Here is a 20,533-nt window from a genome sequence, read left to right on the forward strand (position 1 = left end):
ATTCCATCTGATTATATGTATAATTTGCTCACATATGGAGAATACTGCCGAAGGACGAATCACATGCGCTATGTGACCAAGTGAAGGATGATTGAATCTCTCTACGCAGGTCTCTAGCTAGCACAGAGCACATTAAGTGTCTCCCCCCAGGTAGCATGACTATGTAGATACCAGATTAATTAAAGTGTTTTGATTACAGTGATAACTGGTTTCCACTGAGATACCACCATCCCAGATTCAGAGACTGACGCATACACGCGCACACACCACATGCAAATGTTAGGCGGTGCTGTCACCTGGTGAAGCTCCTCTCCGGAGCTAAAACAGAGCTCATTACTGCAGAAGCACGAAGGTCGATCCACTCGTCATCGGGCCAATATGTGCCGGCCTTGTTGAGAACAAGCTGTGTAGTTGTTTCTTTAAAAACAAACATATGGATCATGCTCAGCAATCGTACACCAAATATTTCCGAAGACCAAAAGTGCCCTCACGTACAGACTCTGCAGCTATATTAAGCTCTCCTTGGTTATATTCAAATTTGAAGCTTTTAAAACACATCAGCGGTGCCCTCTGTGTCAAAGAAGTAAGAGGTCAACATTTTGTCTTTCATTACGATGAAATGCTCTCAGGATTGTGACAGCTCCGTGGTTCGGGACGTTCCACCGGAGCTCTTGGAGACGAAAAATAAACGTGACAGCTTCTTATTTTTAGAACGCTTCACTTTAGAATGCTATTTTGAATGAACTTCTGGAGAAAAAAAATGCAAATACCCGTCATATCAGATCAGATCTGATGCTTGTTTTTAGCTTTGATCACGAGTTTACGACGTGACAATGGTTCTGTGTGCTCCTGTTGTTCCAATAGGTTCGGACATGGATCCTCATTGTCGGATACACGACCGCTTTCGGCGCCATGTTCGCCAAGACCTGGAGGGTGCACGCCATCTTCAAGAATGTGAAAATGAAGAAGAAGGTAATGGAAATGTTTTTGTACAGTATATATATATTGATGTAGAGCAAATTTTTTAAAGGTTATTTTTATACCTCGGGTTGTCTTTATTCCTTTTTATTTTACTATTTATATATAGAGAGAGAGGTTTTTCATTAATATAATGAATTCATATAACGGATCCATCCACTCATGGTCATTGTTAAATCTGGTTTTGATTTCATTAAACCATACACATCTTGATAGATGTACTAGTAGTTAGTCAGTATAACCTCAAGCGTCTCCACTGGCACATGTACTTCCGACAGTCTTTTCCGGGAGACTTCACGTGGCTTTTGAAAGCCCAACGCTGGTGTGTGGGTGATCGTATTCAGACTCGTGTTTTTTTAACAAACGCGGCAAAAAGACTGGCAGCTGGCACCTGCTTTTAGAGCCTTCCATGTGATCTAGAAATACAAATGGCTTTTTAAACATCTGACACAATCGGTTTCACTGGCCCAGTTATATAAAGTGGTGCTGAACTCACCGAACGTAACTGTGCTTGGCCTTTTTGTATTTATAGCCTCCCCCCACCCCGCCTCCTTCCCATCTTCCTCTCCCACTCTCTCACCCTGTTGCATATTGGAGGAAATGTGGGTGGCCTGCCAGAGAGAGAAAGAAAGCAGAGAGGGAAGGAGGAGATCAAAGAGTGGAAGGGGTCGGAGGGAAGTGGTGGCAGAAGGGAGGGTGAAGAGACAGAAGGAGCTAGGCAAAGCAGGGCAGAGAAAGGGACAAGACAAACAACGTGCCCCAGATGGCAAAGAAAGTAGGTTGGACGCTGAGAAAAGGAAAGTGAAAGCTGGGAAAAGATAACAAATGATGAATCCAGATCACAGTTCAAAAGACAAGAAGTCAGGGTAGACCTTTACTTAAGCTGGAGTTTATACTGCAGTTCTCTGGTTGGGTCAACACAAGATCACAACACATATATTAGCATGTTTTAAATGCAGCCACAGGACATATCTTTTTATTTCTTCTGTTTGTTGTGTTTTTCAAAGTGATCATTCGAGGAAAACAAAACAGTTTCGCCTCTGTATTGCCCTGACCTTTCACAGCCAATTACTTCTGCTCAGTCCCTCTCCTCTCACCCTCAGTCCTTTGCTAACAGAGACAAAACAAATGTTTCTTCAGAAGACGCATTCACTCCCCTACTGCATATTTCAGCCCTTAACCCTCAAGATACTCTCTGTCGGTTCACAGTCTGTGTGCAGCACACCCATCCCACTCTATCCACGCTGATTGAATGTAGGTGCTTTGGCTTCGGCGGAGTGATAGCTGCGGTCGGTGCCTTGCAATGTCTGCTGTCAGGAGAGGGACAAACGCAAGTGTTAGCCATCATTTCTGCAAATTACAGGACTGGAGCTGCATCTCTCTCTACCACCCTTAATCTTTCTTCCCCCCCCCCCCCATACACTCAGAGTGCAGAGACTGTAAATCAAGGGCCAGTTCGATAAGGGTTCCACTTGGTGGTCTGCAGCCGTCACTTCTTCACTTCTTAAAAAGCTCAATGGCCTCCTTCTCCTAACCCACGCGGATAAACAAACACACTTACAAAAATGACAACATCTCAGCCACGGGCTCTTGTCTGCCTGCCTGTAATTTACCAAGTACTCATTAGTGACATTTTGCTGGACACATGTGCACATCTCATCCATCAACTCACACACACACAATTGCGTCATCATAACATTAGTTTGTCTGCAGTACTTTGGCAAAAACAAAACAAGCTTTGCACGTACTTCTTGGTATCGAACCTCATGTCATGATCAGCAGATAGCATCTGTTTAGCAGTAGAAGATTATAATTCCTCTGTGAGCTCGTGCAAATTCAGTTAATTAGACTTTTTCTCATTCAAATTCACTCAAGGCTAATACACTGGTATCCCACTCTGTGCCAATATAACTGGGGGGAAGGAAGAAAATATAACACTTCAGGTAATTTAGACTCATTACGTAGTTTGTCTAGCAGATTCACTTGGCAGAGTAACGTATCACAGTTTAGCAGATGGTGGTGTAGAGCTCCCTTTGTAAATTTCTCCAAATTCTCACATATTGTTTTTACAGTATTTGCTGGTTAGCATGAAATTCATTTCACAAGCCAGTTTTTCCATAATAATATACTAGAGGTGAAAAATTCAGGTGCTTTCATCGTTGTCCATCATTTTTCATTGGTTCAGCTTGTATCTTCCTGTAACCAGTCCTGAAGCGATGCATTTTTTTTTTTCTACCAGCAATCTCCTTTTTCTTGTCCTGCCTATTTGCTTGGTTCCATCAAAAGACAGCAGATCAAAAAACAGTCCCCATCTCTTTCTGAGCCCACTGGCGGATGGAGACCTGAGCAAGACCACTGACTTGCATCTGGGCTATGTGATGCTCTCCAAACGGAGCCCGGCCTGTGTTCCCTGACCTTTCCTTTGATCGGCCGTTCCGTACAGTCAAACGCTGTAATAAATAAAGATCACAAACAGGTCATGGCTTTCATCCTTCTAAAGTTCAGGGTACAAAAGAGGAGCGTTTGTGGTTGACAGCGTTGGCTTTTGTTTGGTGGATCTTTTCAGCATTCTCCCACTGCAAGGCAATGAAATCGCGGCTTGCTGGTGGCACTTTGCTGACAGAACTAAACATTCACCAGCGGTTGTCAGCCCTGAGCCAGTGAAGCTAAATACACAGCGTGTTCAGACAGCGTGAAAAAAATAAAAATTCTGAACCAGGCATTGGTCTTTTGGACTCGTGGTTTGGCTGGTTTCCTATCCTGGTAGGTGGTTAATTGCAGTTGAATGCATTGTTATCAGTCCCTGATTAGAGGGTTAGAATGAAAGCAGCAGGGGTTTGGGTCCTGAGACGGGATCAGAATCACTTGGTTCACGTAATTACAGTGGTCAATAAGAAATGTTGTTTTAAATGGCTCCACAGACACACATGCTATTACATAACATTAGCAGGTGTGTGCTATTAGGCTAACACGCACATCTTCTCTTCCTCTTCTAGATCATAAAAGACCAGAAGCTGTTGATTATCGTTGGCGGGATGCTGCTAATCGACTTGTGCATCCTCATCTGCTGGCAGATTGTGGACCCGCTTAGGAGGACTGTGGAAGAATACAGCTTGGAGGTCAGTGCGCATTTGATGTTTTTCCCCCCCATCTTGTCTAAACTTGCACTCAATTACGGTTTTGTTTATGTTGATTCAATGTGGCTCGCCTCAGCTGGGAGATCCTCGTTAAAAACGCCTGTGTGTTCAGAGTTTAGGCAAACAAAATGTCCGCCGTAGGCTGTAGCGCGAGCATCTTTGTTGTGCTTGTTATTTTTGGGTCAGGATGTGAGCCATTGCTGCCTCCTGTGCTCAGCCCATGGCCGGACATTTGCCAGCTTGGATGGGAGACATTGGCAAGGCCCATTGGAAAAGAGGCACTTGGCATCACGTTCACTTTTGCTGGAGAGGTGGCGTGAAAATAGTAGAAATGAACTCTTCTATACTGTGACTGGTAAGAATATACTGATATTGGGACAGGATTAGTCTATCTTTGCGCCCAATTGGCTCAAATGAACATACTGTAGCTTTGGCATCACGGGCTGATGGTGTGTGAAGTGTTTTCATTTAAGCATGACATATTAGCACATGACTGTCAACAGCAATATTAAGGGAACCCAGACTGTGAATTAGCAGGACCTAACTGCATATTTGTTTACCCAGAGGTATTAGTCACTTTAGTTAAAATGACAGACTGAGTTTTTTTTTTTTTTTTCTGTTGAATATTTGTAAAATAGTGTGCAGTAAGGCTTCACTGTTTAGTACATCTGTCTCTCTGGACAGCTTAACACTGGTGTCTCCACCACAGAGCTTAAGGGCTATGAGTTAAATATTTGAGTCAAAGAAGTTATGGAGCTGCATATGTTACAAGAGCTTTGAATATTTTTAGTTTTGTTTTTGAGAACATCTTCTCTTTCTGTAAAATTGCTGGTGCCACACAGACGCTGCCGAAGTCCTCAGTCTGTTAGGTTGTTACACAAAATGATGGACATGCGTCAGCGACCAAAGGAGGCTTAAATCGTCCAATGGTAAATGGGTTACTGATCTGGTGCAGAGAAGACGAATTTGGACAGGTGTCAAGGTTTACTATGTGTAATTGTAAAAGTAATGACATGCACAGCAGCTGTGGTTCTAAATCTATCAAAGTACATCTGTTCACAGTGTGCGAAACGAAAAATGGGTGACAAAAAATTAATGAGAAGGCAGATAATCACATACGTCAAATTAACATGTTGATTGGACACGTCCATTTCACCGCCGAAGTAATAACAGGATTACTGCGCGGGCAGATAACTCAGTGGAACACGGGAGCTTATGTTTGCTTTACTGTTTCTGCTTACAGCTGACAAGCAGGAGGAGTTATTTCTCTGCAGCTGAGATGAAATCTCCTGAATTTAAAGACCATAGATACTACTAAGTAGAGATTCCCTCTAATGAGTTGTCTTTCAAGTCCCTTAGACTCCTGCATGTAGGTCACGAGACGGCTAACTGCCTCCCAAGGGCCCACAGTCCTCAGAAATTGATGGCATTCGCTGGAGCCTCATTGACCCTTCTGCTAAACAGAGGTTATTAGTGGGTCAGTGCAGTGAAAGGCAGGATCTATTGGTAGATTTTTATGGAAACTTCTTTTGATCATGCTGAATGGATTTTCTTGTTGTTTGCTTGCTCGTTGCTGAGGTCCTGCGGGGGACGTAAGGGCGTCGGTTGCTGCCCTGCACCCGGTTTAGACTTTTTTTTATATCTTCAATTAAAGTCTTGTGAAGTGATAAATAGTGTGGGTCAGGTTTTTGCTCTCTCTTAGCGCTTGATGAAAAGATTCCTGTGGGAGATCTCTGAGGAAGAAATGTATGATATATCGCTACATTCTTGTGCTCCATTTGGTGCACTGTGAAGGTATGCTGAGCACTTTTGTACAACGCTAGACAAAACCGTATTTCCTTTGTGATGATAGCCACTTATATATTTAAGCCTGCCTGAAGGCTGAAGCAAAGCCTTGCTTAACATATTCATTTGTGAATGTTGTCAGTGTGTGCAGTCGTGTCCTCATGGAGTATTCTCAGAGTCTAAGCCCCTGGCCAGGGGAGTGTTGTGAATATATAAACCACTCGGTGTGGGAGTCTGCATTCCCCCTGGGGTTGTGGATCTGCATGCCTGGGCTGAGGCGTAGGCTCCACATGCCTGCCCAGCCTGCCAGATTTCCAGTACCAGTAGCAGTGAACCCTTGGGACTCAACTGGGGGAGAGACAGCCTGGAGCTCCTCTGCGTCCGGGGGCCTCCAAGCCTGTCAGGTGGGACCAGAAACCAGAAGGCAACCCAAATACCCAGAGAGGGGATAACAAGGGGAAAGAGAGGCTAAAAACTGATACCACATCCAGCCCAACACTGTATTTATGGTAATAAATAGTGCAGGGAGGTGGAAACAAATAAATATATTGCACTAAAACCGTAGACAGAGGAGAATTAGGTTCGTACTGACATAAGCACTGCATTAATTACAACATCCACCCCATTCAGTTTAATGAGGCTGCTTTGTTGGCACAACAGGTGTCGTGTTGAAGATCCAGAAAAAAAAATGTTGCCCAACAAATTAGTCAAATTAGATTTGCTGGATCATTACGTTTTCTTCCAACTACCCACTGTAGTTGGTAGTAATCTGACTGCTTTGATCTACTTAAGTGAAAATGGGGTGATTGGTTGTGGGGATGTGGAATGGGTCCATGGTGGATGGACTTCATGAGGCTAAGGAGCCAGTGAGACCAGCTCTGACTGACTAATGGTAATTGGTGCAAGGAGAAAGACCATTAGTTACCCTGTTTCCTGAAAGCCATCACATCATGCTAGGCCAACATCCCCCTGAGACTTCCCTCTGTCTGTTGACTTTTTCCTTTTTTCCCCTCTCTTATCGTCTCTCTCTCTCCATCTTTGTCAGGATCCCCCCCCCCCGACTCCCTCCTTGCATTTCTCCACTGTGGAGAATCGGGAGTTGACCTTGGGTTCACAAAGCTGTATCTACCTGGTGTACCCGAGGGTATGCAGTATGACAATGCAGTGTTATTCATCTGCCACAGCACTACCTAGTGTATCGAATTTGTGGTTTGAACCATCTCTCAGGAGGGCTACACTTTGACTCAGGGGACAACAGAGGATCTTATATATTGTTTAAGGGAATGGTAGTGGTAGTAGAAATGGTCCTTTCCATTTAGATACGCAGTAATTAGAGCCTCTAGTTGAGATCGTGGGTAAAATGATCTTGCTCATGACGTACAGGACAACCAAGACTTACCCAATGGAAACACGGACACAGTCAATCCTACGAGGGTAATCCCACTTGTCTGAATCCAGCAAACTAAGCTAATGAGCCAACATTAGCAAAACTAGGCCATTCCCCTTTGCATCCTTTATTAGCATTAACAAGAAGATGAAACTGAAGAGGCTGACAATAGATCCTTGCGGAATGCTTCATAAAACGTGACTGATTTAATAGCTTTCCAAATAAAAGTAAAGAAGGGCCAGAGTTGAGTCTTTGAGCCTCTCAATCCAGAGAAGAGTGACCCCGGAGTCTTATTTTATGGCTGCACTTCAAGCCTTCAGTTCTAATTACAATATGCAGATGATACGCTTTCAGAAGAAATGACTTGTGACCTTGACATTGTCCCCAGCCTCTTTAAACCAAGTGTGGACTCTGATGTGTTCTTCAGTATGTGCTGTACATGAAAACAACCTTATCTGCTGAATTTAATTAAAAAAAAACATTGCTGAGATTAAGGGTAAACTGGCTGAGATGGTAGTTGCAGCTGTCCTTTATTGACTGACCCCTAAATCATACCGGCACAGGGAATATTCACCATATCGGTGTCTTTCTTTCCCGGAGAGCTTATTAAAGGCAGGAATCATTCTGGCTGCACTGGGAACATCCAGGGAATGCAAATGGAAAGCTTGGACTGCAGTGAGCAATTAGATCCATTTGGTGGCTCGTTAATAATTGAGCATTTGTTAATGGTGTGGATGTTCTAGCAGGAGGACTTCTGGCTGAAGTCAGATTAAGACACGCTTCACTGACACATGTATTAGTGTCAGTGCACACACGAGTGTCGAGGCACACGTGCTCATGCTTATACGTCGTACAGGTTTTAGCCTTCATATCGTATGTATCCGTGTAGTGTGCCCACTCATCCATGGATATGTTTATACATGTATGTACATATGTACATACGAATGTGTGTTTACGAACGTATTAATGTCCTCTCTCGTGGTCCTGGGTATTGTCTCCTGCATAATGAAGGACAAACTGTCGAGAACGGACGATTAGCATTCTGGTTGATCCTGCGGCAGACCCCCTCTACTCTGGTCTCTCCTCGTGTCTCCTCTTTCTTCCCCTCCCTCCTTTTTTATTTTTTTCCCAGCTTGGAAGCTGCTGCAAGCTTCGGCGGGCAGGCGGGCGGGCTGCAAAAGAATATTGCAGTGTGGCATCACCATGGCAACGGCCATGGTTCCTGACATCCATAACGCAGAGAGCAGCGCTGTTGATTCATGAGACAAAAATAACGGGTTGTGACACCCACTTCGGCATGGTGACACGTGCGGAGAAGATTAAAAGTGTCAATATAGAAACGTGCACTGATAGATTGTCAATGACTGATCAGAGCAGAAAAGGTGTATAAACACACTCATGCGTAGAAGTTTAGGAGCTCTCAGAGAGTTGCCTCTGCTTTCCTGCCTCTGCTGCCCCCACCTGTATGCAGTCAGGCAAGGGGGAGAGAGAGAGAGAGAGAGAGAGAGAGAGAGAGAGAGAGAGAGAGAGAGAGAGAGAGAGAGAAAGGGGAGCGGGAGGAGGAGTTTTATCCTTTGAAAATGCACTCATCTGTTCCCACAATCATATCATTGGGGTGCCAAGCCAAAGCATGACTCACTACTTGCATTTAATGTGGAAATGCTCGTCTTTATGCAGTGATGAGATGATGGTGATTTGCTTGAATGTGAGCCTGTATTATTATTAGCAGAGGGAATGGAGACAAGGACCGTATGCTATGGCCAAGAGGTGAGGCATTAATCTAACCAGGGATTAAAGGGCAGTGTTAAGGTCTCCATTAGCTGGTCATAACATAACGTGTGGTCAGATGTGAGGCGGCTGTTTTTTTTGTTTTGTTCTGTTTTTTTTTTTTTTTTTCTTTTGCCATTAAAATACATCTAAAGTGTTCTGACTGCTTAGATTACACACGTTTTGTTTTTGTCTTTCCAAAAGGCTGTAAAACACCATCTGTTCTTAGAATATTTAAATATGTTATTTGGAAAGTTGGAGGTATAAAAGCACATTGTTGTGAACGTGGTTTCTGAAAAGACAAAAAGCCGGCGTAGACAACGGGCATGCTGCAGGCAACAGATGAGGAGGCCAGCTTTTGCATCTGTTGTCATTTCTATTAATAATTACATCAGACCAATTTGACAGCGGACACCTGTTATCAACGTGACTCCACTTTTTAGTGTCACCGTGTACAATAGTCCTGGCAGTTTGTGCTGAATGCATGCAGTGCTACCGCCTGCCACTTGAAGCTTTTCACTTTTCACTCTTGTCCTGCATCTATAAACCCCTGTGTGCTATAAAGGGTTAGGCTGAGTGATTAAAATTTATTTTAAGCGTGGGCGGTTAATTGATACACGAATATTCATTACTTTAAAGAAAAGAAATAAAACTTACCTTTCTTTCACCTGCCTTTTCTGTCCGCCTACCTTTTCTCACTTGGTTACATTTGGCTGAGTCCTCTCACCGACATGCTAACGCACTCTCTCCAGCTCCCACAGGTATGAGGTTTTCTCACATTCATTCATTCACCGTCCTTTATTCAATGTTCCTTGTCTGTTTGCTTGCTTTGGAGCTGTCTCAGTCTCTTCCTCTCCCTCTTCGTCATCTATCCATTTCATTCCCCTCGTCCACATTTCACTGTCACAATTGTGCTACCAGCTCCTGGGGGAGGACTGAAAAAGCAGAGAAAATCAAAAGACAAATTTGTAACAGGACGATGCTGCGGCCTGCTTGAAATATTCCCTTTATTTTTCCTCTTTCTCTCTGTCTCTCTTTATCCCAGTGTTTGTTTTTCTCGCACTGTTTTTTTCTGCTCAGTTTTCCAATTGCACCTCGTCAAAGGGAGGAATTTTTGACATCTGTTATGATTTCGGCCACAATTTGGGGTTAATAGGGCAGGCTGGGGAAAATGTGGCCAGAGGGAGTGAGACATGTGCCTGCAAAGTTCAATGTGTGTCCAGCTCCTCTGGGATCCTGTGTGGGTCAAGGTCAGCCAGGCTGTATGTATACATACACCGATCAGGCATAACATTATAACTACCTTCTTAATATTGTGTAGGTCTCCCTTGTGCCTCCAAAACAGTTGTGACTCATCAGAGAATGGACATGGGCCTTCTGAGGGTGTCCTGTGGTGTCTGGCAACAAAATGTTGTTAGAGGGGGCTTGTGAGTCCTATGGGTTGAGGGAAGAGGTTTCTGTGGATCAGGCTTGTTTCAGTGCATCCCACAGATACTTGATCAGTTTCATCTAGTGAATTTGGAGGCCAGGTCAACACCTTGTGCTGTTTTTCATGTTTTTTTGTGTGTGTGCCTGTGTCAGGCTGCATCCTGCTGGGGATGGCTGCTGCCATCAAGGAGTATCATTGCTATGAGGTGGGGGTGTCTGGTCTCGTCTAGGTGGGTGCTACGTCCAAAAGTTTCCCAGCAGAACATTGTGCTGTCACAAGATGGTCAATGTTATTCACTTCTCCTGTCAGTGGTCATAATGTTGTGGCTGATCGGTTTGAGGTTTCAAACATATACATATACACATAAGTCATCAGATTATAAATGTACTTAAAATTGTTGATCAATCATAATGAGCTTGGATTCGCATGGAAGATTGTTGAAGATTTATTGATGAAACCTCTTCCTGCTGGCTGCTCATTTATCAGGGAATGTCTGCCAAGACTAAAAAATAAAAACACATTTTAAATGCAAGAAGACCAAGGCGATATTTGTGCTTTGCCACAACATAGCTCTTAACTGCGGTGACGCTGTTCAGTTTCTGATCCTAGTATATCCCACAGGCATCTGAACGAGCACCTGAATGCACCAGTATGGAAAAAGATTGAAAGGTCAGGTTCATTCAGAAATGAAATGACACCAGTCACAGTTGGGGGTTTACACATTACACCAAGGTGATTACTTATCTATAGCAACTTAATTGTGCTGCTATAGCAAAGCCAACAGAACCTAGTGGATGCTGCAACCAATAAATCTTGGGTGTATTTCAAAATTCTTAACAGTAATGTAAAATATACATTACTTACAACTAAAATGCAAATCCCCCCTCATGATCCTTTAACACTGGACTTACACAGCCACGCACACAGTCACCACCTACAGTGTTGCCCCTCTCCTTCCTCCTGCGCGCTCACACACGATCCAGTCAGCTGTTGATTGTGTGAATGGCATCTGAAGGACACGGCGCTCCTGTTTCACTATCGGCTTGCTCGGTGAAAGCGAGTGGAGAGGAGATTCCTGTTTACATTCCATTTAATCCAGCTGGCTTTCGATTCTGAAAATAGCATTCTTTGGGAAAGTGGCGTTTAGAAATTAAATTCACCTCAGTCTTTTCCATTTTATCTCAGATTATGCAGAGATTTATCCGGTGTTAATCACATTCCCAGCGACAGAGACAAAGACGTGTTTTCGTCGAATGCTGAGAATCGTAAAGTATTTATTCAAAAGAACGAGGAGCAGTGTCATCTGCAGCATTATCCGTGCAGCTCTAACAGTTCTAAGATGGTGCTATGATGGGCTTTGAGGCTCCTTTGTTAGCGTTAAGTAAAGCACTGGTTGAGATCAATGCCTTTTCAAAGTAAACTGGGTCATTAAGGGATAACCACCACCCACCTAGGCCTCTTCTCATCGACCACCTCTGGAGGGAGCAAGAATGGGAGGGAGAGAACAAAAGGGAAGAGTACATAGACCTCACACATTCTTGGTGATTTGTATGGCTTTGTGAGCCTCTAAGAGCTCGCCTATCCCAAACGGATGGTTTCGCATTGTTACATTTATATTAAGGTATTGTCACGGTGTGCGATGTATTGTAGTAAATGCAGCGGAGTAACATGTTGCTCTGCATTGTTAACTATTCAAATAGGCTCAGCTGTAATGACCGTCTTGCTGATGTGAATACATAACCTTCACGTTCATGTCAGACTCATTTTCTTGTACCCGTTTCTGAAAGTTTTGCACGGGGCAGAGTTGTACTTTTGTGCGGGGCGGAATCCAGCATGGCGCCTTTGACATTGACCTGTTATTTTTAGACCCTCCAAGGTATCCCATATAAGTGTGTCGCAGGTTTTACCTTGGGGATACCCGCTCCTGTTTATAGTTTTGCCCGTTTTTACATGTCCCAGCCAGCAGCGGTGAGGATTGTCAAATGGCCTCCACCATCCAACAACCTACATAAAAGTTGCTGCATTATGAACAGATGAAAACTGAAGCTGCAGTTGTTTTTGTAAGTACTGGTGCAGTCCTGCCTCCTGTGTTTAAATATATGATTTAAATAACGCAGATGATTTAAATATACACCAATCAGACATAACATTATGACCATATCTGACTGGAGAAGTAAATAACACTGACCTTCCTGTGACAATTCAGTGTTCTGCAGGGAAACTTTTGGACCTGGCATTGGTGTGGATGTTACTTAGACATGTAGCACCCACCTAGACCAGACCAGGCATCCCCAACCCATAGCAATGACACTCCTGGCTATGGCCATTAAGGATTGAACAAGTCAAAGAAACATGAAAAACAGCACAAGGTGTTGACCTGGCTTCCAAATTCACTAGATCCCAAACTGATCTGTGGGATGCACTGGAACAAGCCTGATCCACAGAGGCCCCTCCTCTCAACCAATAAGAGCCAAAGGTCCCACTAACAACATTCTGTTGCCAGACACCACAGGACACCCTCAGAAGACCCATGTCCATTCTCTGAGGAGTCAAAACTGTTTTGTAGGCTCAAGGGAGACTATACAGTGTTAGGCAGGTGGTCATAATGTTACGCCTGATTGGTGTAGTCCGGCATTCAATCTCAGCAATAGTTCAATGGCATATATGCAAGTGAAATTCTTAAAAGTTTGAAAGCATTTTCATGTCTGAGGTGTCTTACTGTGTCTAGCTCTCTGCCTCTGCCTATCTCGGGAGGGGAGGACGAGGGGAAACCTGAATATCTAGCCAACAGAAGTTTTAGTTTGCAGAGGATTTCATCATTTTCGTGGAGAATATTTGCCCAGTATGGTTTTCTCATGCTCTGCCAGTGCGCTGGTATTTGACTTGTCTGTGAGGGACAACAGTGTACAGGATGTGTAAGCTGACAGCGTTATCATTGAATCATGCGGGTAAGCGCTCTAAGGACTGCTTCAGAGGCGCGGTATTTGTTGACACTCTGGCTGGTAAATTGGACATGTGGTTGTGCATGACTGAGCCTGTTCAAGTGAATCTGTCGAAAATGGAATTGGGTGGCAGCGTTTGCCTCCTTTCGCTTTCTCTCCGTCTCTACGTGCTGTGTGATTTCTCCCTCCCTCCCTCCCTCCTCTCGCCTACCTGTATATCTGTCTTTCTCTGTAACAAAACAAGCGCAAACACACTAAATTATCCCTGACCTCCAACATTACCCGCACCTCTCTTTTGCTCTCCTCTCACTTTTTGCCCAGCCTTTTCCCCCGGCTCCTCTCTTCCTGCTGCCCTGGACTGCAGTTGCTAGGCAACAGCTGATTGAGCATGAGGGGTATGCAATTGACCAATTAGAAGTCTTTCAAATGAAAAGTGGTGTCAAGAGTTTCCACTATTGTAGCGTGGACACTGGATAATGCACTGCAGGTATATGTGAATTTGTATGTATGTATGCACAGACAGGAGAATGTGATCTGCTTTGATTGGTTCAAAACTGCCTTTTAATACCTGGAGTGACCCTATCCCTGTGTGTAGTCATGCAGACATGTTTTGAGGGTTTAGTATCCGATATATTAAACACACATGCTGTGCACATTTAGCTATCCTGTCCAGCATCCCTTCCCTCCTCCTTTCCGTATCTACACCTATCTCTTCTCTTCCTGTGCCTCCTGTCACTCCTCACGTTCCATTCATCCGGTCTCTTCCCCTCTTTGCACCTTCCCGCCTCTCATACCAAGATTTTCCCTCCATCAGTGGCCAGACGCATCCATCAGTGTTCTGCTCGGCCACAGCCCTGAGGATTCCATTATGGCTCAGCAGCTACCGCACATGTGCACACACACACACACACGCTCACACACACACACAAGGCGGCTCTATCTCATCTGGCCACGGGCACAGACATGATTAGTTATAAACTCAAGATAGCGATGCAGCTCTTGATAATGGCGGCGACTCTGGGTTGGGGATGATGATGATAAACACGATGATGATGATGGCGGTCCCAGAAGCTGCAAGGTGATGATGAGGTGCACTTAGAGACAAAATGACTCTCACAGTTGTTCAGCCCCTCCATCCATTTGACCACCACAAACATTGTTATTATGTAGAAACCTGCTTTTCTTGAGAAGGTATAAATGTGAGTTTTGTCAGGAACCCATGGCACCAAGTTTACAGAACAGTTTAACTTATTCCAACCTTGCGATTTGTTTTGTTCACTTCTACCTACTTTCAAAGCTAATATGTTGAACTTTTGTCTCTCCCTGCTGGCAGTTACAGTAATTTCACACACATCCTCATGATGTACAGTATGCTTACAGTCTATAGTCCACACCAGTGGTAATCTGTGTTTGCTCTCGACCTAGCCTTTTTCAAAATGCTTTTCAACACTATGTTTCGTTTTCATATCATATTAATCGCTAGGTGGTACAGTGGTGTGGTGGTTAGCACTGACGCCTCACAGCAAGAAGGTTCTGGATTCAAATCCACCAGCCGACTGGGGCCTTGCTGTGTGGAGTTTGCATGTTCTCCCTGTGTCTGCATGGGTTCCCTCCGGGTACTCCGGCTTCCTCCCATGCTCGTTAATTGGTTGCTTCTAAATTGGGCATAGGTGCGAGTGTGGGTGTGAGTGTGTTAGGTCTGCAATAGAGTGGCGACCTGTCCAAGTGTACACCGCCTCTCACCCAATGACAGCTGGGATAGGCCCCCTGCAACCCTCCAGAGGACAAGCGGTTACAGAAAATGAATGAATGAATGAAATTAATAGCTACAACCGCTCCTCTCTTCTAGCCTGGTGTAGTCAGCCTCAACTCTTTTAAGCCTAATAACACTCCATTTGGACTTCATTATGTGTCTGCCGATAAAGGTGAAAAAAAATATATACCTTTGGATGCAATTGGGCAGTACTAAAACCAATCAGAGCCAATTTCTTGTAATCAACTCCACAGCACTCAAATGACGGGTCTTACTACATCATTTGAGGCCAATCAAATTACTACAAATGTTCCTCATTGATTGGCCTGGGAGATCTTTACTGGAGCCTAATCAGTTCCCAACAGAGGTGTTCCAGACCAACTTTGGGCCATAGAAAAATTTATGATTGGGAATGTTGGTCTGGCTCTCTTCAGGTCTAACAACAATCATTTTAGGTCACCATCAAACGTGCCTCTACTGGTGAGCCAGCATAAGAATTTTGCCTCAGAAAACAGACTTAAGTCTTAGGTATGCTTCGAAATACAGCAGAGATTTACCTGGCACTGATTAGCTTAATAAGCATGTAGTGAACTTCTTTGACAAGAACTTGATATGGATGTTAATTTATAGTATGTAAAAGGCTTAAGCCAACTAATTGGTGCGTCATATTCATTCATTCATTCATCAATTCATCTTCTGTAAGCACTTGTTCCTGTGAAGGGTCGCAGGGTCTGCTGGAGCCTATCCCAGGTGTCATCGGGCGGGAAGCAGAGTACACCCTGGACAGGTCGCCAGTCTATCGCAGGGCTAACACAGAGACAGACAACCATTCACACTCACATTCACACCTCAACCAATTTAGAATCACCAATTAACCTAACCAGCATGTCTTTGGATGGTGGGAGGAAGCCGGAGTACCCAGAGAGAACCCACGCAGACGCAGGGAGAACATGCAAACTCCACACAGAATGGCCCCAGTCGGCCCATGGATTCGAACCCGGGACCTTCTCGCTGTGAGGCATCAGTGCTAACCACATCTCAACTGTGCCGCCTGGTGCATCATTTTAATAGTGAAAATGAAATAGTAATAAAGAATAATAGTTCTAGTTAGCTGAAGAAATTCTAAAAGGTTTTTGGTGCCTTTTTCCCCAAATGTGCTCTTAAATATTACTTGTTTCTGGAGAATGAGTGCCACTAAACCTCAAGAAAACGCTTCGGTCTGCACTATAACTTACTGTACAAGACGCCTCCACGGATATATAATAGTACTAGATCACTGAAAAAAAAAAATCATTTATATAGTAATTGTCTGGAGAGGGACTTCATTGTTAAATGGTCTGTGAAAGACCCACATTTAAGAGAGACTGGAAAAAATAGAAAGAAAACCATGATTTATAGCTTTACATTACGCAGGAACATCTCAGGTTCAGTCAAGTAATACTAGTAAAGCGAAAAATGTGCACCTTTAAGAGAATACAATTTAGTTTTCTGTTTCTCTTCCACGCTGGCGTGATCACCTGCTGCAATCTGTTTTGTTGCTAAACTCTTTGTTTGCGCAGCGTGATGCAGATCAGAAAGACCAACGTATAGTAGTGGCTGTAGCCCCGTGCCAAGGATACAGTGTGATCTTTGCTGACCTGCCACCCAGCACTTGGATATTACTGCTGCCAGGGATTGAACCAGTTAGAAGATTTCTTTCTTTCTTTCTTTTTTTTTTCTTACAACATCCAGGAGCCTCAATCAATACGGTGCTTTGAGTGACTTTGGTGCAGGCTGACTTGAAACAACTTTGTCCCGTAAACTATTTAAAACAACTTTGTACCCTTTGACAAGTAAAATGCGTGCATCACGTGGCTCTCCTGAAAAATAATGTCCTTGTCATGGGCTTTACACGTTGTGAGGATGCTATGCTAACTGTTAAGATGATGAATATTTAAATTTCAAATTGTCAATACACCTTGAATGATCCCAGTGCCGTCTTGTGTGTAATCTAATTCAGCTAGAATATGCTCTGTGCTGCAAACCGCAGAGATGGATTCATTAATAAATTAGCAGCTGTGTGTGAGATGAGAACTGTGTTGTTGCAAGATCTACTGGAGATTATTTTTTCGCTCTCATTGCTAATTACGTCTCATGTGAAACCACAAACTGTTACACACACTCACTGCTGCAGCTACTCCGCGCAGAGCTGTGTTCACCTCAAGGACAAGGATGCACCACTGAGAGACGTCGGTGACACAGTGTGAGGGGAGGGGTCAATTAGACAAAGGTTAATCACTGATCTCGCGCAGTTTCTCTCTCTCTCTCTCTCACACACACAAATGTACACACAATAAGAGCACATGCACCAATGCTCCTAGGAGTCAGGTATAGGAGACATCCAAGGTCGGGCAGTGACGGGGAGATGAGAGCACTTCGCCACTGCTTGAACAAAGTACCGGCGCTGCTTCTGCACTATGAGCCCAGGAATACAAATACATTCAGCTAAGTGGAAGAGTTCTTTTACACAAGACCTTGAGCCTTCGGCACGCTGCTGACTTTACACTAACGTTATAGGAGGTTGGAGATAGCAGGGCAGGGGAAGAGTGGCGGGGGACTCAAGGAGACTCGAGGGAGACAGAGAGACGAGAGAAGAGTGGAGGCAGGAAGAATAGAAGAGCGCTGCAAGCTATAAGGATGAGATAGAGATAAAGTTGGAGATATGTGACGAGAGAGGGGGGAGAATAAGGGGTGTCATGGCTACTTATCATCACACTGCCGAGGGTGACATTGATTAGCACTTGCCGCCGGCAGGGAGCCTTTGAGCCAGTCGACGAGAAGGTCAGATAATTAAACCCAACGCCGCTGCTGCAACCTGGCACTGTGCCCGTCCCGCTCCTGCTTCTCACTCGCTGGAGTTAGATGAGACAAACTGTTGTCGTGCATGTGTTCACTGATATTAAAGTATGCAAAGATGTTTAGATTAGGTGAGTATGAACATGAAACAGAACATGCATGCATGTATATAACTCCTTGAATTTGCACATGAATGTGTGTGAGCAGTTTGAATGAGCAGCTGTTTTAATTTAAGCCATCGCTAGTTTGCTATGCCCCTCGTTTTTTGCTTGGTCAGACCTTTGGGAAATACCTGGCTCATGTAGGCCAGTCCACCGGAGAGAGCTTTCTTTTCCCCTTTGCAGGTTTACAGTTTCACTCAGTTGTCAGTGGATACATGTAGTAAATAATCTGGCCCTCTGTCATCCGTCTGAGATGTGATGTTGTGACGGGCGTGCTCTGCCTCTGTGTGACGTGTCATGTGTCTTTTAACATGTGAATTTCTCTGTTTTAACTCGGCGTTCCAACCTGGGATTTTGCTCCCTGTCATTCCCAACGTCATTCCCAACTACAACTCTTCAAAGAGCCCGGAAGAGTTTTATTTTGGCATTGTGAATGGAGCACGGTGCGATTGGATTTGACCCCTGTGAATTTTCTGCTTGCTTTGATCTTAGCGAACATTTTTATTTATTTTTTTTACAGCCAAGTCTGCACACTTTTAGCTGTCAGCTCGGCAGTTAAAGCATGAGTATTGCTTTAGGCATTATTAATAATGCTCTTTAGATAAAAAAAAAAAAAAAAAGAAGAAGCATTGGTGTAGGCGGTGGGAACAAAACGGGGGAAATGGTTCAGATTAAATGGTGATCCAATGTGAAGCATTCAAAGTGGATAACAGCTGCACAGGTCACTGTGTTGCTCACATTTCTAACCTCAACCTGACAAAGCTCAGATGTTGGTTACCTCCTGATTTCTTTTAACATGACATTTCTGCCAGGAACCCTTCTCTCATTATGATTTAATTACAGCTTATAGTGTTAGTTATCAGTTTCAGTCATGAACCAATGAATGTCCTATATTTGTACTTTTCTTTACACTCCAGTGAATCTAACAAGCTGTCCTCGGGCCTGATCTCTCATTTTCCTTCACTCCATTTCTCTTTCTCCCCCCGGTTCCCCACCTCCGTCGACCGCAAACCTCCGGAAACACAAAGAGCAGAGAGGGATTATGAATGTCCTGAATCAGTATGCTCAGAAAGTGCGAGGGGAAGATGTAAAACCATATGGCACTACTTGAACTATACCCCATCCACTTAGCTTTCCTATCGCTCCTTTCTGTGCTACATGGCATTTTATTTTGCCCAGTTTTTGTGAAACAAATCCTATGCATATCAAGGATAATATAGCTCTGGCATCAGGAAAAGGTTAATCCCCTTACTGGGGTCACAAGCATCTAAAAACCTCCAATGCCATGCATCACAGATTATGTGATCTCTGTCAGTATAATTTCCACTTGAAAAAAAAGAACAGGCGCACCACGCCACCATAACTTGAGCCTGCATGTTTTGTCTTTTTTTTTTCTTTTTTTTAAATGCGTGGTTATTACAAAGGAACAGAGCAACGGCAGCGTGTTGACAAGTTAACTACAAAGGTCCACAACCAGAAAACGACTGCAGAAAATTACAGTCATTAATGACGAACTACCTGTCATGTGCGAACTGCTTGTTTATTTCTGTGTTAAATCGTCTGATTGCTTCTCTGTGGCGCATTGCACATTATCAGCTGCAGCGAGGCAGGCGCTCTCTGCGTGAGATCTGAATGGTGAGATGTGTCACTGTGGATTAGTGAGAGAGCAGCGACGCAGAAGGGGCGTTAGGAGTGCATAAAAGAGAGAAAGAAGAGCAAGACGAGGTGATTTAGAGAGGGAGAGGGAGAAAATAGTTGGGAGATGATTAGATTGCGGGAATGAAATCTTCCCATGCTGTAAACAGAATCTGCTGATTGCCAGTCGGGGCGTGTGCGCGCGCGTGTGTGTGTGTGTGTGTGTGCACATTTTACTTGTCACCGGCTTATGTATGTTTACAGAAGAGCTGTCTCTCTCCTACAGGCATGCCACCCCCCTTATTCCACACATCCACACCCACCCAGCCCCACTGACAGCCATCTGTCCAGCAATTAACCTGACTGACACACTGCGCAACATCGACGGCCTTACCGGATCACTGTGTGTTTGCATAGGTGTGCGTGTTCGTGCATTTGTTTCATTTTCCCTGCCTTGTATAGGCCCCGGTCCTAATGGGTCTGTGCTCCATGTGTGACATTGCGTGTCCATATATGCTACACAGCATTTTATGTGTAGCATATATGCCTATGTGTGTATACCTGCTTGTATGAGCGTTACCCTGCAGTTTCCAAATAGGGTTAACAGCTGTGCGGTATTCCTCATATGGGGTTTTCGCAGTGTGGTGTCATGTTGCAAGCACCTGCGAAAAAAGCTGCATTTCCTCTATTGTTTTAGTTTTCTGTATCATTTCCGATGGTGCAG

The 20,533-nt window shown here is 44.2% G+C and overlaps 1 protein-coding gene across 1 annotated transcript in view; it reads left to right on the forward strand.

Moving 5' to 3' along the window:
- The window catches only part of gabbr2 (gamma-aminobutyric acid (GABA) B receptor, 2), a gene marked incomplete at its 3' end in the record, with an annotated part of 169,916 nt that overhangs the window by 116,433 nt on the left and 32,950 nt on the right, over window positions 1-20,533 (forward strand). The window contains exons 12-13 of the mRNA XM_084563825.1: window positions 865-972; window positions 3,975-4,097. Coding sequence (XP_084419951.1) covers window positions 865-972; window positions 3,975-4,097 — 231 coding nt within the window. The remainder of the gene's footprint in view (window positions 1-864; window positions 973-3,974; window positions 4,098-20,533) is intronic.

The sequence above is a fragment of the Chelon labrosus genome (genome assembly GCF_963514085.1).
Source record: "Chelon labrosus genome assembly, chromosome: 16".
Classification (NCBI taxonomy): Eukaryota; Metazoa; Chordata; class Actinopteri; order Mugiliformes; family Mugilidae; genus Chelon; species Chelon labrosus.